Here is a 21,294-nt window from a genome sequence, read left to right as displayed (position 1 = left end):
AAACTGTGTGTATATTCAGCTAGTTTCGTGGGAAGTCTCTGCTTTGATCCTATTGTCAAAGCTGGTCACCTATTGCAGTACACATGGCAGTGTGTGGGGAGAATGTAGCCAAAGTGTCCTCAAACAACTCTGGTGGTCACTGTTCCTTCAGCCTCTTCAGGAGAGACAGTGATGTCCAGTTGTTCAATGTGTGCTTACAAGAATCAGGACACATACTTCAGAAGTTCAGTGATGCTAAGACACTCAGTGTCTCAGATAAACTTTTAAACTTTTTCAGATTTCCTACAACATTTACTTTAGAGGAGCCATACATATCCAGAAAAAAAACAGATGTTGTGCACACAGGGACTGCAAAGCAAAGGGAAACAACAGCCTTGACAGGAGGCAGTTTCAGTGAGCGGCTGACATGGCTGGGAAGTGAAATCAGACTCTCCCTAGCTCAGAGGAGGAAAGCTGCCACAGGGAGTGGGCTATCATAATACAACTTTGGCTACAGGCATTGGGAGGAAAGTTTAATACACAGGAACTTGATTATAAGCATGCAAGGAGGAAAAAAAAAAAGATATGCAGTCTCAGCTAGTGTGAAGTTTTGACTTCCAACGAACTTGCATCATTTTACAGCAGATGCTCCTGTTAGACAGATGTTCACATAATTAACTTTAAATTGCTATCTGTTGATTTGTGGTACAAGGACACCACCACCACAGTTTCTCAAGAACAAATGAGCAAAGGAGCACACTAGATCCATCCCAGAAGTATACTGTGGTATTACCAGAGCATCTGGTAAGACTTAGGTCAAACTATTTCATCCTGCAGAGATAAAAGTGCATCACTGCTGCCCTCCCCTACACCCACACCCAGCTGTGTTCTGGGATTTCCTTGCCAACTTTGCAAAAGATGAAAAATACTTATGTGTGAGGTCTGGCAAGGCAGAAACTACATACACAGAACAGCAAAAGATTTTTTGCTGATTTCAAGTTTACAGCCAGTTAAGATGCAGCATAGCAGAAATGTCCCATATATTGCCAAGGTGCTATGCCATAAACTGAAGCAGAGATTAAGAAAAAAATGGTCCTAAAATTTTTGTCTGATGCCAAACTCCATTTGACATTTTAGATGCTATGGATTGGAAAAGATGTGGGGAAAAAACCAGAAACTGTGGGCACTGACAAAATTCTAAAAGCATAAGGGATTTTTTTTTTACTAATGTGGAAATAAAGCACCACAACATGACAAAGCTGGCTTGTTGAAGGTCAGTATCCAAAAAAAAAATAATCTTGAAATATTTGAAATTGTAGCAAGGGGTGGAATGTGGTGGTTTTTCCACCACTGAAATATACTGTGTCCTTCAAGGCAAACCTGTAGTAAGGAGAACACTTACACAGACCCATGGGTGTTTGAGAGCCTGGTCAGCCGTGATGCGCTTCGCTGGGTTTATTGTCAGCATCTGGTTGATCAAATTCTTGGCTTCGGGAGTCACAGTGTCCCACTCAGGTGATGGGAACTAAAAGAGGAAGAAGGAACAGATGATGAACTGAATAGAAATATCTTCTACTAGCAGAAGAGATTCTCCCCTGCTACACAGCTAAATTGCAGCCTTTGCCCTTTTGATACCAGGGCTAACACATTTGCAAAACCCACCAATTTTTGTGAAAACTCACACTGAACAAAAATCATCCAGAATCCAACAAATGAATGGTACCAGACAGCAGGACACACCTGTACCATTCACCAGACATAAGTAAGAAGATTAAGAGTTTAAAAGCCTTTTAGGAATCACTCAGACCTTTGAATTTCTTTCACACTCAACAGTTTCAAAAGTCAAGTCACAGATCTTTTTAACTGAGTTCTTACATGAAAAACACAGGCATTATCTTTTTTTACCCCACCTGTCTCTTTCTACAGCATGCTAAAAGCTCTAACAGCTTATGAAAAATCACAAACAGTTAACTACAGCAAAACTGCATGAAAGCAAAACCCACTAACAGGGAACATCCCATCAGGTACACTTTTCCCACCATAAAACACAATATCCTGGAACAATACCAGTCACTTGGGTGTAGCAACCCACCAGCAAGCTGTTAGCAACCACCTACCATACCAAGATCTTTACTTGGGGGGCAAGAGAGATGTAACAGTGGATGGGAATACAGAAGCATGAAAACAAAGAAAAGAATTTTAAGTATTTCAGCTGCTCATCACCCATGAGGGGTAACTGCTTTCTGCTATAATTCTAGCAATGATAAAGATGAGGTATTTACACCATCCTGTAAAGGCTTGCATGTGGTGTGGACGACAGCATGCTGAGATTAAATCCTATGAATCTACTGTACAAATACAGGTGAACTTCAGAACACAAATATGCTGTTGGGGTGAAGCTCTCTGTCTTTAAGTGGGAGAAAAAAATGGATTTATCCTGAAAACATTTCCTTACAGTACTACATAATTTAGAAAAAGTTCATTCCACCTTTTTTTCTCATGCTTTTTTATCACTTTACTCAGTTGGGTCATAACAATACACCTGCCATATTTGATTTGCATATAATCTCACTTCTGCATTTGCAGGCATCACTAAGGCATTAAACAATTTGTTCTGCAAGCATTGCACAAGGATACTCAAAAATCATGATACTGAAGTTTCAAGCAAGGATACTTTTCCCACACCTGAACTCTGAAGTGTTCATGGTAATGTCTTGCAAAACCCCTACTCAACACAAAGAAAAAAAAAAATAATAATAAAAAAATCACTGTTTTTACTGTTGCCACTTACTGTCTGGTCAAGGGAGAACAACAGACTGGTCATGTGCCTACAGGCCCCTTGGTGCTGGGTAAGGACACCAGGAAGAGGTGTATCAGTAAAATGCAATAGTTTTCTATCAGGCAAAATGAGGGGAGAATCTAGTGAAATTTGTTCACTATAGATAAGAATTCAAAAACAATAGATGGGTAAGAAGGAATCAGACACTTCACTTTTTATGACTTACAGAAAGAGGTATTGAATCCCTGAAGTGCTTTGAAAATCCCCATTGATATAATTAGTGCAAAAATGCTTCAAATATGAACAAGCAACACAAAAACTGGAGGAGCAGCAAGGCAAGAGAACACAAGTCCATATAAGACTATCAGGTACAAAGATATCACTTTGCTTTCACTCAGGAAAGCCACAGAGCCAGGACACAGGCAGACTTTTGCTCTCACCAGTACAGCTGCTCTCATGGTCTCAAGCACAGAAGCTGGGAGGTAACCAGCAGAAGGAGTCCAGGCAGAGCCCTCACCTTTTGGGGTTTTATTTTTGTTTAATACAAACCACAAGACAGCCTACAAAAAGAACTCCCCAACTTCCTCTTGGTATTCATACCCACAGGCTTTGAGCTAGGATTTCCAGAAGTTCCTTCTTCCCTCTCAAGTCTCTCCTTACATGGAAGAATTTACGTCAAACATTAAAGCTGTGGTACTCAAACTACATTTTATTCCACCTTTGCTTCCCTCAGTACTAACCTCCTTGCTATTCCACTTTCAGACTCTTTTTACACCTCAGTTTTGCCATGCTCTAAGAAGTTTTCCATGATCTGCTTGGCTTTTTACCAGAGCCTCCGACCCAATCCACCACGCTGATCCCCACCACAAAGCCACCCCTCCAATGGTCCCCCACCATTCAGTCTTCTCAGTGGGCTCCATGCTTTCCATGGACTATGGCACAGAGGAGCAAAAGACCATGACTGAAGCTATTATATTACAGAATACATCCCCATACTTTTGATTAGGCCTTGACAAAGACAAGCTTCTTCATTCTATCTTCCCTCTACTCCACTGACAGTATCAGCATTACTGGAAGACACCATTTCCCACCCTCTGCATTTCCCTAACAAGTATCAATGTTCTAGTGCCCACTGTGATGCTTTCCCTTCATATCCCCTCAGCAGCCCCAGACAGGACTGTATCCCAGGCAGTGAAGACAACGAGGTGTACGAGCACATCAAAGGTCACTTGGCACAGAAGCTTGGGCCTGCTGCAGGACGCCAGGTAAGATAATGCCATGTTTTGGATGGCTTCTACACCCATGCAGGTACTCAGCAAGAAAGTGCCCTTACGTCATAGGCTCCGGCTTTGATCTGCTGATAGAGTTTGTGCTGATCTTCATCCCAAAAGGGAGGGTACCCCACTAGTAATATGTACAGAATCACTCCTGGGAGGGAGAGACACAGATACACTATGGTTAGGCTAATATGCCATTTATTCCTTCAGCCCCTCTTCCTTCCCTTTTGACAGTCCCCAAGGCAATGATTGCTTTATATATTCATTTGCCATCATACTTAGCCTTCTGAGATAGCAAAACACAGTACAAATCTGTCATCTGCTAGACCTCACCCTGGCCCTTCATGTTCAGCTCTTAACATCAGTGTCAGGAGCTAGAATGAGCTGCATAATTCCTTCTACCCTCCTCTGACTACCATGACTGGTGAGCCACAACTCCCAGCTGCTCTCAGAGTAAGATGAAGCCACATCTCTTAAGGTTCCTGGGCAGCAAGGGACGTTTTAGGAAGGACTCTGTTTTTAGATGCTTACTGTGCATGGTGTTGGGACAAAAATGACACTGACAAAGCTGACACTCCTGGCCTGCAGAGAACCAGTTAGTCCATGTCAGGCAACACTGATATCACAAATCTTTAAACTTATCTGTCCCAGATACATTAACACTTATTTCTTTTCTTTTAAAAAAAGTCATCCCTCTTCAGTATTTAATCTTCTACATAGTTAGTGTAATAGGTAATTGCTACAGTTATCTAAACAACTGACTCTGCAAAGCATAGACAGGTCCTATCTCTCGAGTCTCAAATATCTGATAGATGGCCCAAGGAAAAGATTAGGAACCAGAATCAAATGAGTTCCGGCTCCAGTATTCATTCCATCTACACAAGGTGCTCATCCTCAATTGTGCCTTCATGTCTCCACCTAATAAGAAGGAGCACTGTGCACCCTTCCCAGCAACAGGCCACAAGGAATCACTCTTTTACATGGAATGATGTTGTTTAAGTGTAAAACATTTTGTCAAATCTTACCACATGCCCATATATCCACTGGTTTTCCATAAGGATCTTTTCTTAAGACTTCAGGGGAGAGGTAGCCTGGAGTACCAGCAAACCCTGCCAGAAAATGGATGACATGAAGTACTTAGAGTACCCAAGCAGAAGAGAGCTTGCCATATCACAAAATCCACTAATGGTAACTAACAAATTCCCAAACCTGTCTCTCCCGCCCTTCATCTCTTATTTGCTAGAGCTGTCTCTTGGTAAACCAACAAAGAGGCAAGAAACCCCAAAATAAAACAGAAAATCAGATGGGATTCATTGCCTGTGTATTGCAAGAAAAACAGACAAGTAAGAGGGACCATGTCAACCAACTGGGCACAAACTTGTATGCCAGGCCTTATATAATTGTTACATATAATGGCTTGGAGTTTGAAAACACAAGACACAGATGGGACACATCTGATTGCCAAGTGGTATGGGGAGACCAGAAGAAGTCATTTTTCCAGAATCTCTGCAGCATTGCAGAGTATCAGAACTGATTTTTAGCCTGAAAAGGTCTCATTTCTACTTATGTTTTAACTAAACAAATATATGGTCAGATCCAAATGTGCTTGAGGAAGGCTAGGTCAAATGCATTTCTGTAAAGTGACCAAACAAAATTCCAGATGTCTACACTTGTGAGCAGTAGGAAACTTCAGATCAGGGTCTAAACTTAGCAGCTGCATTCCTCTCTGACACTACCATCTACCATAAACTGAGAAGAAAAATAGAGAAACACGTAGCCATTTTTTCTGTCTTTCTTTATTAGTTTTTCCTCTATTGCACCTAGGCTTGAGCCTAAAACCCAGAGGCTGTCATGCTTGGCAAAGAAACAGCCAAATACAGAGAAGTGTGCTGGAAGAGCTGAGAGAAAGTACTCAGGAGGCTGCAACTCAACCAGCCACCCGAAAACAGGGGAGTAAAGCTGGGAAAGCTCAAACAGTCTTACCAAACCAGGCCTGCTGCTCTCCCTGGACTTCTATAGCCAGTCCGAAGTCAGCCAGTTTGACAGCAGCACCCTTACATTTACTCGCTAGTAGTAAATTCTCAGGCTGAGGAGAAGAAAGAAAAAAGAGAGTAAGAATGAAAGACTGACATCCTTGTTAAAACATCTCACCTAGTATTCACATTACGAAACTGCACCTGCTGACTGAAGTTAGCATGCAGTACTAAACCTGTTCAGATGAAGACACAGCAACAAATGGCCTTTACCTAGAGTGGCAGAAAATTGTCAAGTCTAACACAAATCCTCTGGCTCCTCCGTGGGAGACGGAGCCTCTTCCAACCCAGCCCATACATTACATGCTGACACCAGAGGGCACTGGCAGTACAGCTCCTGCAGCACTTAAGCCAAAACTCTATTCTGCCCTTCTCAAAGAGGATAACTGGGGGGAGGGGAAAGGGAAGTGGGGGAAGAAGGGAGGGACAATGCAGGAGATACAATCTGCAGTGATGTTTCTCCCCTTGAACATTAGACAGTCCCCAAGGCACTGAAAAAGTAAATATGATGCTAATAAGGGCTGCCAAACACACTGCTGTAATGTGGGAAGGCATCATCTGGCTAGGCAGTAGTTTTCATCCCTTACAGAAAAAGCCTCAGCCTCAAACTGGCATAAGCAGCACAGCAGTGAGTATTCTTGTAAGCAATTTTTTCATGCTATGCATTTACAGCACCATAAAATATTCTGTCTTGCTACTGCTGCCATCACCTATATAAGAAGCAACCATGTCACTTTTTCCATGTGCCAGGAAAGAGAGACAGACTTTTGACCCTCATATTTCCACCTTGAATGGATCTCATTCATAATTCTGTTGTGTTCCAGCAGAGGACTTCAGCAGAAGACTACACAGCTCCAAAAAGTGGACTGAGAATTGGCAGCTTCCTCTGAAGCACCAGAGCAGCTCTAGCTATATGGGACCCCTTGAAACCTCAAAGCCTTTAAGGTGATGTCTATTATGGCTTTGCAGGAAAATGAGCTTGAGGATAGGCAGGTCAAACGGTGTTTTCTCATCCTATCCTCTTGCAATCTTTTATGTAATGATCTTTTATGCAATCAAGTTGAATTTTTAACTGAGCATGATGGATACCTGGAAATCCAGAAACAGGAGCTTTCGCAGTCTCAAAAATCTGATAAGGGTCTTTTTTGCATCCTGCTCACTATTTTCAACCCATAGCAACTCTTTACCCCTGTTCTGCCTGACAGGCACAAGATGCTTTGCTCACTCATCTGTCCTAAAGTACTGGGCATGTGCCTGCTTCTGCCTTGAATGAAAGGAGAAAAGCCTTCCTCAACACAGCCCTTGCCATAAGCAGCATGGAAGGAAGGACAGCTGGGTCTCAATACATTCGGATGCCACTGGCTTTTCACTACATGGCAAGAAGAAAAGATTGTGGTAATCAGGCTACACTAATGAAAATTCACCACTACAAACAAGACCCTAAGCAGAAGATCAATTAAATATTCCAAAAATCCCTCTCTACTCCACATTGCACTTAGGCTTAGCTTGACTAAGAGCAACATTTAAGACAGACTTGTGCTAGTTAAGCACTTTGTACCTCTATTTTAGAAGTAAACATCTTAAGGCTAATGGTGCTTATCCACATGCATGTCCGCCAGCACATGGGTTGTTTCAGATTTCAAATACTTTTTGGTGAGGATGTGAATGCACTCCCTAATTTCTTACAGTCCCTATAGGCAGCTCGACATTTGACATTCTTTAATAGCATGTCAGCCAAAAGACAGGCTTATGAGAGTGAGGTGCAAAAGACAAAACTTCACTTGAAGCAGGCTGTGCAGTTGTTACACACTGATCCTGAAGACCAAGCTTTTGGAGACGAGTAAATGATGAAATAAAAAGCATAGGAACTTTCATTGCTAAAAGGAATGGTTACTCCTCAGGCCTGGATAGTTTTAGTCAATCAGAGAAAGCAACAGAAGAAGCATGTTGCTTCTACTGTTGCTTCCCTAGTCAATCAGAGAAAGCAACAGAAGAAGCAGGTTTAACTACAGTAGGGAGTGTCTAGAAGTTGATAAATTCTGAACAAGTTGCTAGCTTTCCTACAAACAAAACTTTTGGAAGGAAACCAGATTATATTTGAACACAACGAAAGCATTTCTGTACTGGAAAACATTATTGATTTTCATAGACTCCCTAATTTTGGGCACTAGTGCCTCTTGGATGTTGCTTTCTCAGGAGCTGGTGCTGGATCTAATCAGGAGCAGCCACAGTCCACAGCAGACCATTAGCATTTTTTCACAGTGTAGTGAAGCAGAAGGTCAAAAGTGTTGCATGGGATTTTGTCAGAAACACAAAGGATTATCCACTAGATCAAAACACCAGAGGAACACTGCCACCAAGCTTGCAATGTGCTTTTACCTTGCTCTCTGCAAAATATTTTTCTACTTTCCCTCTTGTACATTGTTTAACAAGCCCAAACCAACACTAGCAGCAGGTGTCATCCTGTATTAATTTAACTGGACTGTTGATGACCATCACCATTGCCACTTTAGACAAAGAAGGCTCCAGGGCACGCAGACTTTCCTGCACAAATCTCTTCATTCTGGAGCCTGCCCAGCTCCCAGCACAGCTGCCCAGTTTGGAGGGTTTAGGTGACTCTACTGTGGAGGCTTAGGGGCTATAAATGTGTTATAATGCGTCAAATGATTGATTCATCCCGTCTTTAACTGGCCAGCAGTTTTGGTTTTAGATTAAAAGTGCTTCTACTGATGAGAGAAGAAAGAAATAACACACAATATTCTTGTTGAACATCTCTGCCTTAGCGCAGTGGTATTTGGCAAGACTGCAGAATAAAAATATACATGCTCTGTGCAGACAAACTCATCCTGGCAGATTGAACAAAGATTGCTCCAGGTCTCTAGAGATCTCTTCAATCACAAACTAGAAAGTGTCCTTCATTATAATGAATCCTACCCAAGTTTCTCTGGAAGCATACTTCTCTCCAAGATTCACAACTACCACATCCTGGAGCTGCCTCAGAGAGTCTGAGAGCTGGCAAGCTTCACAAAGACTGAAAACTTCCTTGGGAGTTCAGCACACCCTCTAGCCCTCCAGAAAACTCTGAAGAAGCAAATTTATGCTTCAGGAGCCCCGTCAGCCAGTTCAAGTAAAAAAAAAAAAACAAACAAAAAAAAACCACAACAAAACCAAACCCAAAAAAAGCCCACACAAAAATCCCTGCTGGCAACACAATACTCCTGTCTTGCCTCTTCCAATGATCCCCTGGCTGCTCTCCTCAGACTACAGCACAGAGGAAACATTACCTTCAAGTCCCTGTGCACAATATCATGCTGGTGAATGTGATTCACACTCTCCAGTATCTGATGAATACAGTGGCTGCAAGATAAAAGGGAGAGACACACAAAGTTATGCACACACATTTAACATCTCATCCCAGAACTACTTCTCTAACTTTTATATTTGTACTACAGGGCATTCAAGATCTCATGCTGAATCTCCTCCTCATGACCAGTGGATGCCATAGCTCAGCACCATCACAGCTGAATGACACCAACACATCAGTAACAGGATGCCAAACATCCTTCCTGTAGCAGGACCACAAAGCCACTCTCCTACATCCCATCATTTCCTTTCTTCCCTTCCCATCACACTAAGCCTCTCACTTATTCCTTCAGCCAGCAGTGCCCACCCCACACAGAACAACCAAGGCATCCGAGTATCTTCAAACAGCAGTTGAAATTGTGCAAGCAAGACCAAATCACTCCAGGAAGCATTCCACTGGGCTAGTCCTGAGCAAAGAATAAACTTTGGGAGAGCAGCAGCCTCCCCCAGAAAATTCAGGATGACGACGCCTGGGTGCCTGCCAGCTTGCAAAGCTTTCAGAGCAGCATCTCAAGCACTTTATATACACAATGTGCACACACACCCGCTTGCTGGGTGCCTTTTAAGTACAGATCCCACTTAAGGGGTTAGTAATCTGAAAAGCAGACTCATTCCGTTAAGTGCAGCGTGCTGCACTCCCCCAGCTCACACAAAACTCTGTCTCTGCCATTCCCACTGCTGTAAACCACAGGGACAAAAACAAGATGTTATTTACACCTGACGCATAACAACAGCACAATCCACCATGGGTGAGATTCCAGGTTGGAACCATCTCTTCCACCAAACATTTACTTGGCTCCCAAGGGTGAATGTGGAACAGAATAGGGATTTTGACAACTATGGCTGGGGAGTAAGCATCCTCACTGTAGGATCTATCAGACCCTTCACTGACTTCTACAAATCTCAGAGAAACAAATTTTAAATGAGTGAAATAATAAAGACGAGGAAAGGAAAAAAGGCTGCAGGAAAAGATGGAAAGAGGGTGAGGAGAGGAAGAGAAGAGGAGGTATAGCACTGTGTATTTGCTACCCCCACCCTTCTGGAGCTGGCAGTACGATCCTCAGGGTCGGAATCCATGAAAATCTCCCTGCTCCCAAAACAAAAATGTATAATTAGAACAGAGCTGAGTCTGAGCGAGGGAGATTTTCTGGCCAAAAATGGCAAAAGTGTGAGGTGTCCCAGGCGAGCCAAACACGGCAGATTGGCACAGACCTCGCTCCCTCGCTCTCTCAGACTGCTCTGGAATTCAGCACAGCATGGGGAGAGAAAGGGAGGAGTTTCACTCTGTCATCTTGTGGGCACTTGGTGACCTGACCAGCTGACAGTCAGAGGGCTGAGCACCCTAAGGAGGGCTCACAGAGCAACAGACAGTCCTCCTTTTCCCCTAACCCTGCCATAATTTTCCTGAGCAATGTCAGTCACTGACAGCTTTTGAGCACTTGAGGGAACAGGCACTGGCAAGAGGAACAGGGGAAGGATCGTGATTGATAACCTCAAAACCTCTCAACTTCAAGGCAGAGTGGCATGATTGACTGTGTAACCATCTGAGATGCTGTGCCTACAAGATCTGTACACCCCACTGAAAACATCTATGGGGCTCTCAGACCTCTCTGCCAGGAGCTCCAGCAGAGCTGATGAGTTCACTGGCCTTCCCAATCACCAGATGGCTCCTGGCAGAGCATGCAGGGCAGTGCCTCATTTGAAAGCCTGCAATGACCAGAAGACACACACTGTAAGTGAACCACAGGGAAAGCAAATAAGTGCCTGCAGACTCCATTAGCAGTACCTACACCAACACCCCAGGTCACGTCTCTTTCACTCCCTGCACTCAGCATAATTGTCCTTAAAGTACTGCCTACCAAGCTCAACCTGCCACAGTACCCACTACTTCCCTCTTACTCCTCTCTTCTCATGGCTCTCCTGATTTCTGCTTCACCAAGGGTTAGTATGGGATAAGAACATGACTGGGTATTCAGTCTGCAGGGTGAAATGTCACACCACTGGGCCACTCCGAGGCCATGCAAAAGCAGAACAGGAGTGGCCTAATCCCAGCTTTGATTCCAGATGCTGCATGTCCAGCAGATGGATGGGTCAGACAACACCCTCAGCTACTGCTCCACATACCATCCACCCTGTATAAACAGGGACATGCATGTGCCACTTCAGGAAACTCATGTGGGAGAGAGGGGACACATTCAGGAACAGAAGGGCATAACTCTAAATCTTTTTAACATTGAAATATGGAGGTTGCTCTCTCCCGTTGTGCCTCCTGTCACTGCACTGACCAGCTGACAGTCAGAGAGGGCTTCCACAGAAACACAGCCTTCAAAGCCCCTTCTCCTCACTGCCCTGCAAACCATTACCTAGACACAGGAGAACTGAATGGATCTGCCCAACAGCAGTGGCACAACACTGGAAACCCTGCTAGAAGAAGAAGGCCAAGCAGGCAACACCCTCACAGCTCTCCTTTATGTTTGCTCAGTAAGGACACACTGTCACCACCCATCAAAGAGACCAGGTAGACAAAACTGCTAGCAGTGGCTCTCCCAGCAGAGCACAGCATCTGCAAGTGGCAGAGACAGCAATGTCTGCAAGTGGGCAAGGGCTAGAGCTGTACCGAGTCAGGCTGTCTGGTGACAATTAAGTTACTACTGGTAGCAAAAAGAGGATTTGTTTTATCCAGACAAGGGGCAAGAGTGTTAGAACAAAGCCACACACAGATCAGCAGTCAGAAAACTCATTCCTCTGGTACATATACGTGGAACACACAACCAAGGGTCTGGAAGCAGTCTTACCTGGCATCTGCTTCACTGTAGTATTCTCTAGCAACAATATCTTCAAAGAGCTCCCCACCAGTAACCCTGGAGTGCAAAAGAAGAAAGGATGTTATAGAGCCCATGCTTGTGCAGCTAAAGGATGTATATGGCCACCCATCTGGGCCCTTTGCCACAGCCTGCATAGGATACTCCCTTACAGGGGAACCAGGGCAGAGCTCCACCACCAAGGCACCAGCACTGCCATATCCACATGACTGAGCCCTTGGAGTGCCTTTGCACCAGCAGTGTCCAGGACACTGTTGACACACTGTGCACAAACTGCCCATACACCTCTGCTGAGCTTGGGAAGGACAGCCCTCCTCTGACCCCTGTTGGGCTGCCTCAGAGACAAAAATCAGTCTCCATACACAGGTAGACATTCTTTGCCATCCCACACTTACACCTGGTGCCAGAAGCCAGGAGCTTTCTTGGTCTCTCCCCACCACACAGCCAATGGATTTTTGTCAAATAGGCCAGAGGTATTTTACAGGTCTCAAAAGAGAAAGGGAGAATGATACTAATGCAGGTGCTTTTTATTCCATTCTTAGTCAACCACCAACGTGCCTGCATCACTGGTGAAGCATCAGAGACAGACACTTACAGATCAAAGACGAGGTAATGGAAACCTTCTTCTGAAATACTGTCATGGAGTCGCACTGCAAAAACAATCAAGAATTGGAGATTTACAGAGCATGTAGCAAATATGACACTTCACAAATCAAACTCATGCACACAACTAAGTTCTCCTTCAACCCACTCAGTCTATTAATTCCCCATGCCCTTTACTCTGTGTGCTCTCTTAGTGACCTATTTTCTTCTGTTATCTCAAAGGAACAGATGGGTGTCCTGCACATACATTCACCCCTCTCCAGCGTCAAAACAAGCTCTGAGTATTTTTGATCTCCTGTTCATTCTTCCTCTCTAATGTTTCAGTACCCTCCTTTCACATCTGCCAACTTTTTCCTACATGCTCATATTCTGGCATCACTCCCAATCCATCATTTCCTAAAACAAACCTTTTTCTGAGTCCCGAAACAAGCCCTCAATCCATAAATTGACTTCTGACTCTACCTGCATGTCAGTACCACTGGTCTCCTTTATGCCATTTATCTGTAAGGCTCAATGATGTTCTCTTCTGTTATTTCTTTTTCCTCACTTCATTCTGACTTACACTGACTTACCCAAAATTCAAAACCAGTTTCTTGTCTCATTTTTCTGACCTGCTTGTTTCCAAAGACATATTTGATCACATTCTGCTTCTCAAAATTTCATCCACCTTCAGCTATCCCTCCTTAATTCTGCTCCTATTACCTAAATTAACTTTCATACTTTAATGTTCCATGTCCCAGGCTCATAATGGCCACTATCCCCTGATATTTTGGGATCTCTGAGGTTCAGTTCTCCTTTCCCCATGTTACACATGGGCAATAAGTTGTATCTAGGTATTCAACACAATGTCATTTCCTCTCATCTGAATCAAAATCTCCATTTCTTTGACCATTCTTGGATACTTAGGCACTATTGTAACCCAAAAGGAGAAACTTCATATGGCTACAGAAACCGTATTTTTGCTTTTTTCCTCTGCTACAGATCATCACTCTATTCCCTGCCAATCAGTCACAAGTTAGCAATTCTCTTTCACTCAATTTCTAAGCCTTCACATCCTGACTAGAACAAGATGTCTTCTTCATATGACCATCTATAATCTTCGCCTATTGATTCACCCAAGTAAAGCAACTAGCTGAGACAAGACTGGGTCTCAGTCACTTTCACACCTTGTAATTGAGTATTGACCAAAGCAGCGTTGACAGTTCTCATCGTTACAAGAAAAATCTCATTATCCTGCTCTGTCACTTCAATGGTACTTTTGCCTCTCTTTCATATCTTCCATTCTGTTCCACATACAGCACAGGTGACCTTCCTTGATTTTCCCAGCATCATGATTTTCTCTGTCAGGATCAAGAAGTCAGTTTGCACCTCTTATCAGTACACAACATCAGCTACCATCATCACTGTCTTGGGAAGGTTTCAAACTAGCACTGGGCACATATGGAACAGCTTTTGCACATGTTGTCAGTGCTCTTCTTTACTCCTCCTTCCAATTTTCCTTTGTTCAGGCACCCTTCCATGTGCATGCAAACACACTCAAACCCAGAAGAGCGAGTAGCACAGATGTGCAGAGACCACTGCCAGTACCATTCCTCAAAGGATTTATTTCTTTCCTTCTTCTTTTTGCCTGTTGATTCCCACATTTTTTCTCCCTTTATCTAAAAGCTCTCTGACCTGGTCCCTTGGCCAGTTTCCTTTCCTTAGCATTTCTACTGCATATCTAACTGCAGGGGTTTGGGAGGAGCACTCCATCCAGCAAAATGCTGCGAACAAGCCAGCACAGCATCCAGGTGCAACATGCTGCTCCTAATGTGTGAGAACAGACACATCACCCCCACCAGCTATGTCCTGTAAATCACTCACTGCAAACAAAAAGTTCTTCCAAGTAAGCAGTTTTAGTTGGGTTTGTAATAACTTTATTGTAACACAAATTTGTGTTTACAAGAAAATTTGCCTCCCAAGCACTTGGCAGAAAGCAGCAGAAGCGGCTTTACAAAGACAAAAGTGAGAAGAAAGGTATTTCCCAGGAGAGTAGATTTCCATTTCAGCTGCTTTCCATCCTGTTTTGCAGCTCAAAAAGACACTTGGATTTCTAGTGCAGGGCAGTTTTCACTTCAGTGAAGACTGTTTGAGGTGAAACCAGGACAAAAGCACATCAACAAGAGCTGAAACCCAGAACACAGGCAAAAGTCTGCCGAGAGACGTTATGAACAGATGGAGAAACTTCAAGGAAAGCTGAATATACCAACAAGGTCATGTTTGGTGATGCACAGTGGGCATGAAGAAGCATTCTCCTTCCCCTGGCACCTGAACGGTCACCAAAGCACTACAAGAAACACCAAGCACAGAGGAGAGTGGCATGAGAGATATCACAATGGAGGAGTACAGCCACCAGCATGCTGAGAACAATGGCCTTGAACATGTGAACATGTTGGCAGGTAGAAGTGGGGAACAGTGAAAGATAAACTTTGATGCAAAGATTCGGGCAGCAAATTACATCAGAAAATAAAACACAAATGAGCTGATTGGTGCTATTCCTTTGTCCCAAGGAAAGCAATTTTGTCAGCTACATTATCAAAAGGGAAGGAAGTAGCAATTCAGCTGGCAGAGACTGGCAGAGGCAGCAAAAAAGAGCCTGCAAGGACAGTAAAACACTACTTGCATCCTTAGGTGAGGAACCATGACAAGGGGACAGAGACAGTTCATAAATACTGACATTGTGCATCACCTGGGGCTGCAAGCAAAAGAAGGTCTTGAAGGCAAGACACAGGTCATTAACTTAACAAGGGAGCTGCCTCCTCACAACAGCCCACAACGATGCTGGAATAAAATCTGCCTGGGACTTATCTGCTGAGCTAATGAAGCTCAGGGAGTAATGGTAGAATAAAAAAATCCAGAAAAGCTGTAGGAAAAATTACACAGGGCACCGCCACCTTGCACAGAAATGAGTGACGAATAGTAGGCTGTAAGTGTGGAGTGGGACAGCAATAAGAGGAGTCAAAAAGGAGCAAAATGAAAGTCTGAATATACCAAAACTCTCATGACTCTCAATTCCAGCCCTAAATTCACACCGATGCAAAGAAACAAAAGCAATACACAGCAGCAGAACAGAAAGAAAACCTAGTGTCCTTTCACCCTGAAGTTTTGCTTACCTACCCTCCTGCAGAGCCACAAAAGCTTTCCTGACTAGGAAGGAGTCTGTAATGGACAGCTCTGAGGCCATGGTTCACTCTGCTGACATGCAAAGTTAAAATGCCTTGCTTTCTGCTACAGTGTTAACATCCCAAACTAAAGGATGATTAGCTTAAAAACACGACCTGCCTTTTCCAAAACTATTCAGCTAGTCCATGAAATGGCATATATTGAGAAGTAACTGAATGATAAAAAACATTTTAAAAGTTTCTGTGCCTCCTCTCCACTTTGGTGGTTCACAAATATGATCCACACTGTGTGAGTATTTGCCATGAAGATACACAAATATCAGAAAACATCTGATACCTTCACTATCCAGACAGTATAGAGCCCTCTCTGCCTAAAGATAACCTGTGCAAATATCCTCCACCTGGAGGCAAAACACAGGTTCCCAAATGGCCCAGTTCCAATGGCCCAAATGCCAGTTCCAAGAGCAAAACTCAAGTACTGGCTTTTTCCCCCTCCTCTGTTTCAAACATCTTCCCATGATGAAAAGAGGACCCCATTTGTTCCACAGGCTGCTGGTCCTGACACACTGTCTAACAGCTCCTTTACTACCATAAGTTCAGCTTTAACATAGTGGTTGAGCAGAGCCCACAAAAGCTGCTCAGATCTGTATAACCTGTTGACAGAGGTTACAGGAGAGTGAACAATATAATTATATGGAGACGATGGAGGGCAAAGTACTCCTGAAACCTGATTATCCATAATAAGAAAAACAGGGAAATAAAACCAAAAGTATTCATACAGTTAAACTTTTCTTAAAAAATATTACAGTACTCTTTTTTTGTTTTTTTCTCTCATCAGGGGACAGTGATGCATGTGTCTAGTGTGGTAGGCTAGACAAATCCACACATCACAAAAGGAGTCTCAAGCTGCAGCAAGAGGGAAGTTGCACAACAGCAACCCAGTGTCTTTCAAAATACAACCAAACTAAAAAGAGATCAGTATTTTCCAATGAAGCTCATCTCACTCTATTTACCAGAAGATGAGGTGGATTATTTCTATTAGCTGATTCTGTTAACAAGAAGCAGCAATTCAAACTGTGTTTCCTTCCTAGCCAAGCACTTTTAACACAGGGATTCTTTTAGATATAGGAAATTAGACCCTGCCAACACCAGTCACAGCTGGAGTCACCTGATGACTCTTCCCATTCAAATATCTCTGATGGATGTACTACAATGATTAGATTCACAAGAACAGACAGAGGGAAGTAGGAAAGGAAACAGAAGCAAGTCAGACAACAAGGCACTAAATCAATTACAGGATATGGTGAAAGACTTCACACGAAGTTTTATTCAGGAGAAAAAAAAAGGTCCCATCCACACAAAAAAACCAAAGAGGTTTTGTGGAGTTCGCAAACACATCTAATTTTGTAAGACTGACAAGTCTTACAGATAACTTTCGAAATAATACCTAAAAAACCACAGAGCACTGCCAGAACAAATGCTGTCCAAGGGAGCAGCATCAATTACAGACTGGTAGGTAGAAAGCTTTCCAACAAAACCAGCTGCTCAGTCAGGAAAAAGTGTGCATCACCACTTGGATGATATTGCCAAGAAACACATAGATTCTGGGAGGAATAAGCAGTGGTTTCAATACAGCATCTGATGAAACTATGTTTTCAGCAAGCCACAAAGAAAGCCTAATGGGTTATTTTAAGTATCTCCTGAATCTGGTACTGCAAGGGTCTGCTATTCAAAGCTGTCCCTCCAATTTTAAATGCACACACATAACTGCACTGTAAAGAGCTGTGAGAAACACACAAGACACAACTTAGCTAACTGCTCTAAGCATTCTTCCCTCAGTCTTCTCTCCAGCCTTATCCTCTGTAAACTGATCTTACCTGTACAGGGAGAACACCTCCCGCAAGACTGGTCTTTTGGAAAAGTAACTAACAACAGAAAAACAAAGATACCAAATGGCTTCCTTTCCCCAAAAAACACATCTTCAGCACACCCTGCAAGTTAGGGGAAGTTTTTTTCTGTCTTGTGTGGGTTGTGTGTGCAAGGTCCAAGGCCCTAACGCAACCCAGGGCATTTGCAAAGAGCCTGACACCACACTGAGTGGCACCAGGGGACGTGCTGCGGTTACTGAACCTAACAGCAGCTGTGGACTGCAGTTCAAGCACTTTCTAAGAACATCTGCTGTGAATATTGCTTTTCCCTGCCTGCTGTCTTCAGAGTCTCACTGGAAATCTTGCCTCAAGAACACAACTTCAAGCTGCTACTTCAAAGTGCTCCAAAATCCTTGTGTGCTTACCTTTTCTATTTTAGAAAGAAATAATACTGATAAGCTATTATATTAATGAGAGAAATTAGGCACTTTCATGAAAAGCAGCAATGCAGTAACAGCCATGTCATATGGTTTGAATATACTCAGCCATGCCTGAATAAAGTGACCCTGTACAGCCAGCCTCAGCTCTCTGATGCCCGAGTGTGATACAAACCAACTGAACATAAGAGGAAAATCTCCTTCATAACAAACTGCACCAGCCTAACAACAAATGCAAATTGCTGCTGAGTCACGCAAAGCAAGGCTCTGTGAATGCAAAAGTTGAAGTGAATAATGAAGAAATCAGAAAAAAGCTACCAAATTTTGTAAAAATCCACCCGAACTACAAGAACATAAGACATTAAAAAGCAACAGGCTTGTCATCTTTAAAAAGTCATACCTAAAAGGCTAATTGGTATTGGGATCACAAACACAGAATATGCCTAGCCTAGCTTTGACCCACATCTCCCTTTCACTCTGTCCAGTGTGCTGAATATTATTATCTTTTTACTCTTACGTCAAGCACAGCAGGCCAGGAGGATTTATGCCTGCCACGTAAGCCCCAGGATGAACATTGCCTGTATCCTGTATCCACAGGAAACAGCAGAGCAGGGCTGTACAGGGGCTTAGCCCATGGCTGGGGCAGGCAGGCTCTTGTTAACACAGGGTGATTTCTGGCAACCTGCTGCAAGTAAATATCTTAAAGCAAAGTTTCCAAAGTTGCAACTAAAAGCAAGTATAGAAGCAGAATTTCACAGGACAATTCCCAGTATCTTCATGCAGCAATCATCATCTCTGCTTAGGAAAAGGTAACATGGGATGAAATCTGCTTGCTTCTACATATCTATGGTGTTGGCCTGTCTTTATGGAAAGTGTTCAAGCTACAGGTAATCTTGTCTGCTAAATCTTGGTTCACTGGTGCTCTGAAGTGTAAAGCATTTTGATACTATGGGCAGATAAAGGACAGTATCATCCAACTACCTCTGCACCAACACACATCGAGTGCTGTGTCTATGCAATATTTAGGGCTCTCAAATTAAGTTGCCGGTGTTGCAGAGCCAATAAAAGATAGTGCAGAAGTCTATGGTTGTCTCCTGGGCCATGATAATTGCAACACAGGAACTCTTCCATGCAGCCTTAGCAGTGCAAACTCAAAAGTGCTCTGGGATCTTCTGGACTGAACCACGTTATTTAAACATCAGCCAGTCATTAGGAACAACCACAGCTTCACTTTTCAGCAACTTTCAACCAGACATCAGACAGCTGCCTGTATAATGGAGAAATGGAGGAGGTAAGAGATGCTGCAAGGGTTTATTTCAAGACACTCTGCATACCAGAAGCAGCAGAACAAAACTGGAGGGTAAAATCCACCTGATGTCCTCTTCCATGGATACTCTGCAATGTGCCAGGAGGAACTGAAACTATTACAGATACACATGGCCCGACAGACTGCAAACTGAGCACTATTGCCCATGGCAGCACAAGTGACAAGTGAACTGAGGCAGATGGCTACCACCCACACTCTGCTTCCCCAGCTGCTCACCAGCCTGGGCAGCCAAGATGGGAACCGTCCCACCATCTCCGAGCCTGGCTGTGTGCCAGGACACTTCCTGCACGCTTCACAACACTCAGGATGTCTGTCCTGCGAGGAGCCACCACCAACCTGTGACTGCCTGGGAGCTGGGTGCTCAGCTCCCACTCCAGCTGTTTCTCTAATTACATTAAACACGCAGAATTCAGTTGCAGCTGCTCAGGCTGCTTCCAAAAGGACTCTCCTTTTAATTAAAAATTTGCTATTAAAAAGCATTAAATTGTGTAATGCAAGTAATCCTCTAGAAATCATCTGTCCCAGCACTAATGCCCAGCTTTGTCAGAGCAGTAAGCAGCAGCAGCAGGACAGTTAGCTAACAGGACACAGCGGGCTGCTGCTCCCCAGCCCCTCAGAAACATGCTCTCCTTCCCTGCTCTCCCAAATCTGACAGTGTCTGAGGTCAGGGTATACTGGACATATACCAGATTGATGTAAACTCCCCAAGCACACAGCATTTCACACCAACTGCAGATCCAAAGCTTTGGAAAATGGAAGTGAAGGAGGATTTGTTAACACTCTGCTCAGGTTCAGGCAGAACCAAGCTGCTGCATGCTCTGCAAAGAAAAGCAAGGAACAGTTCTAAGGAAGTATGAAAAGTCCCACAAACACAGAGGTGGGTTTCCTGTCCCCCTCACTATTGTTCTTACTGTAACCTTTTTAACTCTCCAGCCCTAAAGAATGAGGCTAAGTTAGTGCCCAGTTGGGAAATTCCCTTATGCACAGAAATTCTCAGCCTAGAAAGGAGCTGCAGGGAGAACAGTACCTTTCCTGTTAAGAAAACTGTCTTTTTGCAGAAGTAAAAAGCAAAAGTAAAAAAGAAAAAAAACCCCACAAAGTATTTTTAAAAAACATTTCAGTGCCAACTAAATGCTATTTTTCCTTTGATTTTATAATGTCTGTATTGAAAAGCTGAAGTTCAGCACACGATACACAACATCTAGAATGCCCTACTTAAACATTAGATGAGCCATAAGATTGTATTCACAGGAATATTTCCTGCTGTCCTGATAACAGTGCAATCACGACCATCCAGAATTGCTATAATTTCCTATTAGCCACATAGCAGATAAGCAAAGTACTTCTGATAACCACTAGTATTATATGAGGACTTCTAAAAACATACAAAATAATAACAAGCCAACTTCACTGGTGCCTCAAAGAAAATAAGCAGAGAACACCCACTTTATTAAAATCAATAAAATGCAGATAGCGGCAACAACAAATTTTAGCTGTCTCATCCAATGCTCTAGATCTTGGCATTTCTGCCATCGGGGATGAATCCATGCAGGCAGGTGCTCTGCCTGCCATCCCCAAAGCTTGCTGTGTGAACCTGCTGCTCTCAGCAGTGCCTGCACTGCCCGGCACAGCCAGGAGCCCTCGG

The 21,294-nt window shown here is 43.5% G+C and overlaps 1 protein-coding gene across 11 annotated transcripts in view; it reads right to left on the bottom strand.

Moving 5' to 3' along the window:
• CAMK2G (calcium/calmodulin dependent protein kinase II gamma) overlaps positions 1-21,294 on the bottom strand; it is a 119,402-nt gene that overhangs the window by 38,372 nt on the left and 59,736 nt on the right. For all 11 annotated transcript variants that reach the window (XM_039727294.1, XM_039727299.1, XM_039727289.1 and 8 more), the window contains exons 4-10: positions 12,849-12,903; positions 12,227-12,292; positions 9,353-9,425; positions 6,019-6,121; positions 5,061-5,144; positions 4,092-4,186; positions 1,382-1,504 (exon numbers count right to left, since the gene is read on the bottom strand). In XM_039727294.1, the coding sequence (XP_039583228.1) occupies positions 1,382-1,504; positions 4,092-4,186; positions 5,061-5,144; positions 6,019-6,121; positions 9,353-9,425; positions 12,227-12,292; positions 12,849-12,903 (599 nt within the window). The remainder of the gene's footprint in view (positions 1-1,381; positions 1,505-4,091; positions 4,187-5,060; positions 5,145-6,018; positions 6,122-9,352; positions 9,426-12,226; positions 12,293-12,848; positions 12,904-21,294) is intronic.

The sequence above is a fragment of the Passer montanus genome, unplaced genomic scaffold, assembly GCF_014805655.1.
Source record: "Passer montanus isolate IOZ18808 unplaced genomic scaffold, ASM1480565v1 scaffold61, whole genome shotgun sequence".
In the NCBI taxonomy this organism is placed as follows: Eukaryota; Metazoa; Chordata; class Aves; order Passeriformes; family Passeridae; genus Passer; species Passer montanus.
Note: the sequence above shows the minus strand (reverse complement) of the source record. Positions and strands in the feature narration are given on the sequence as shown.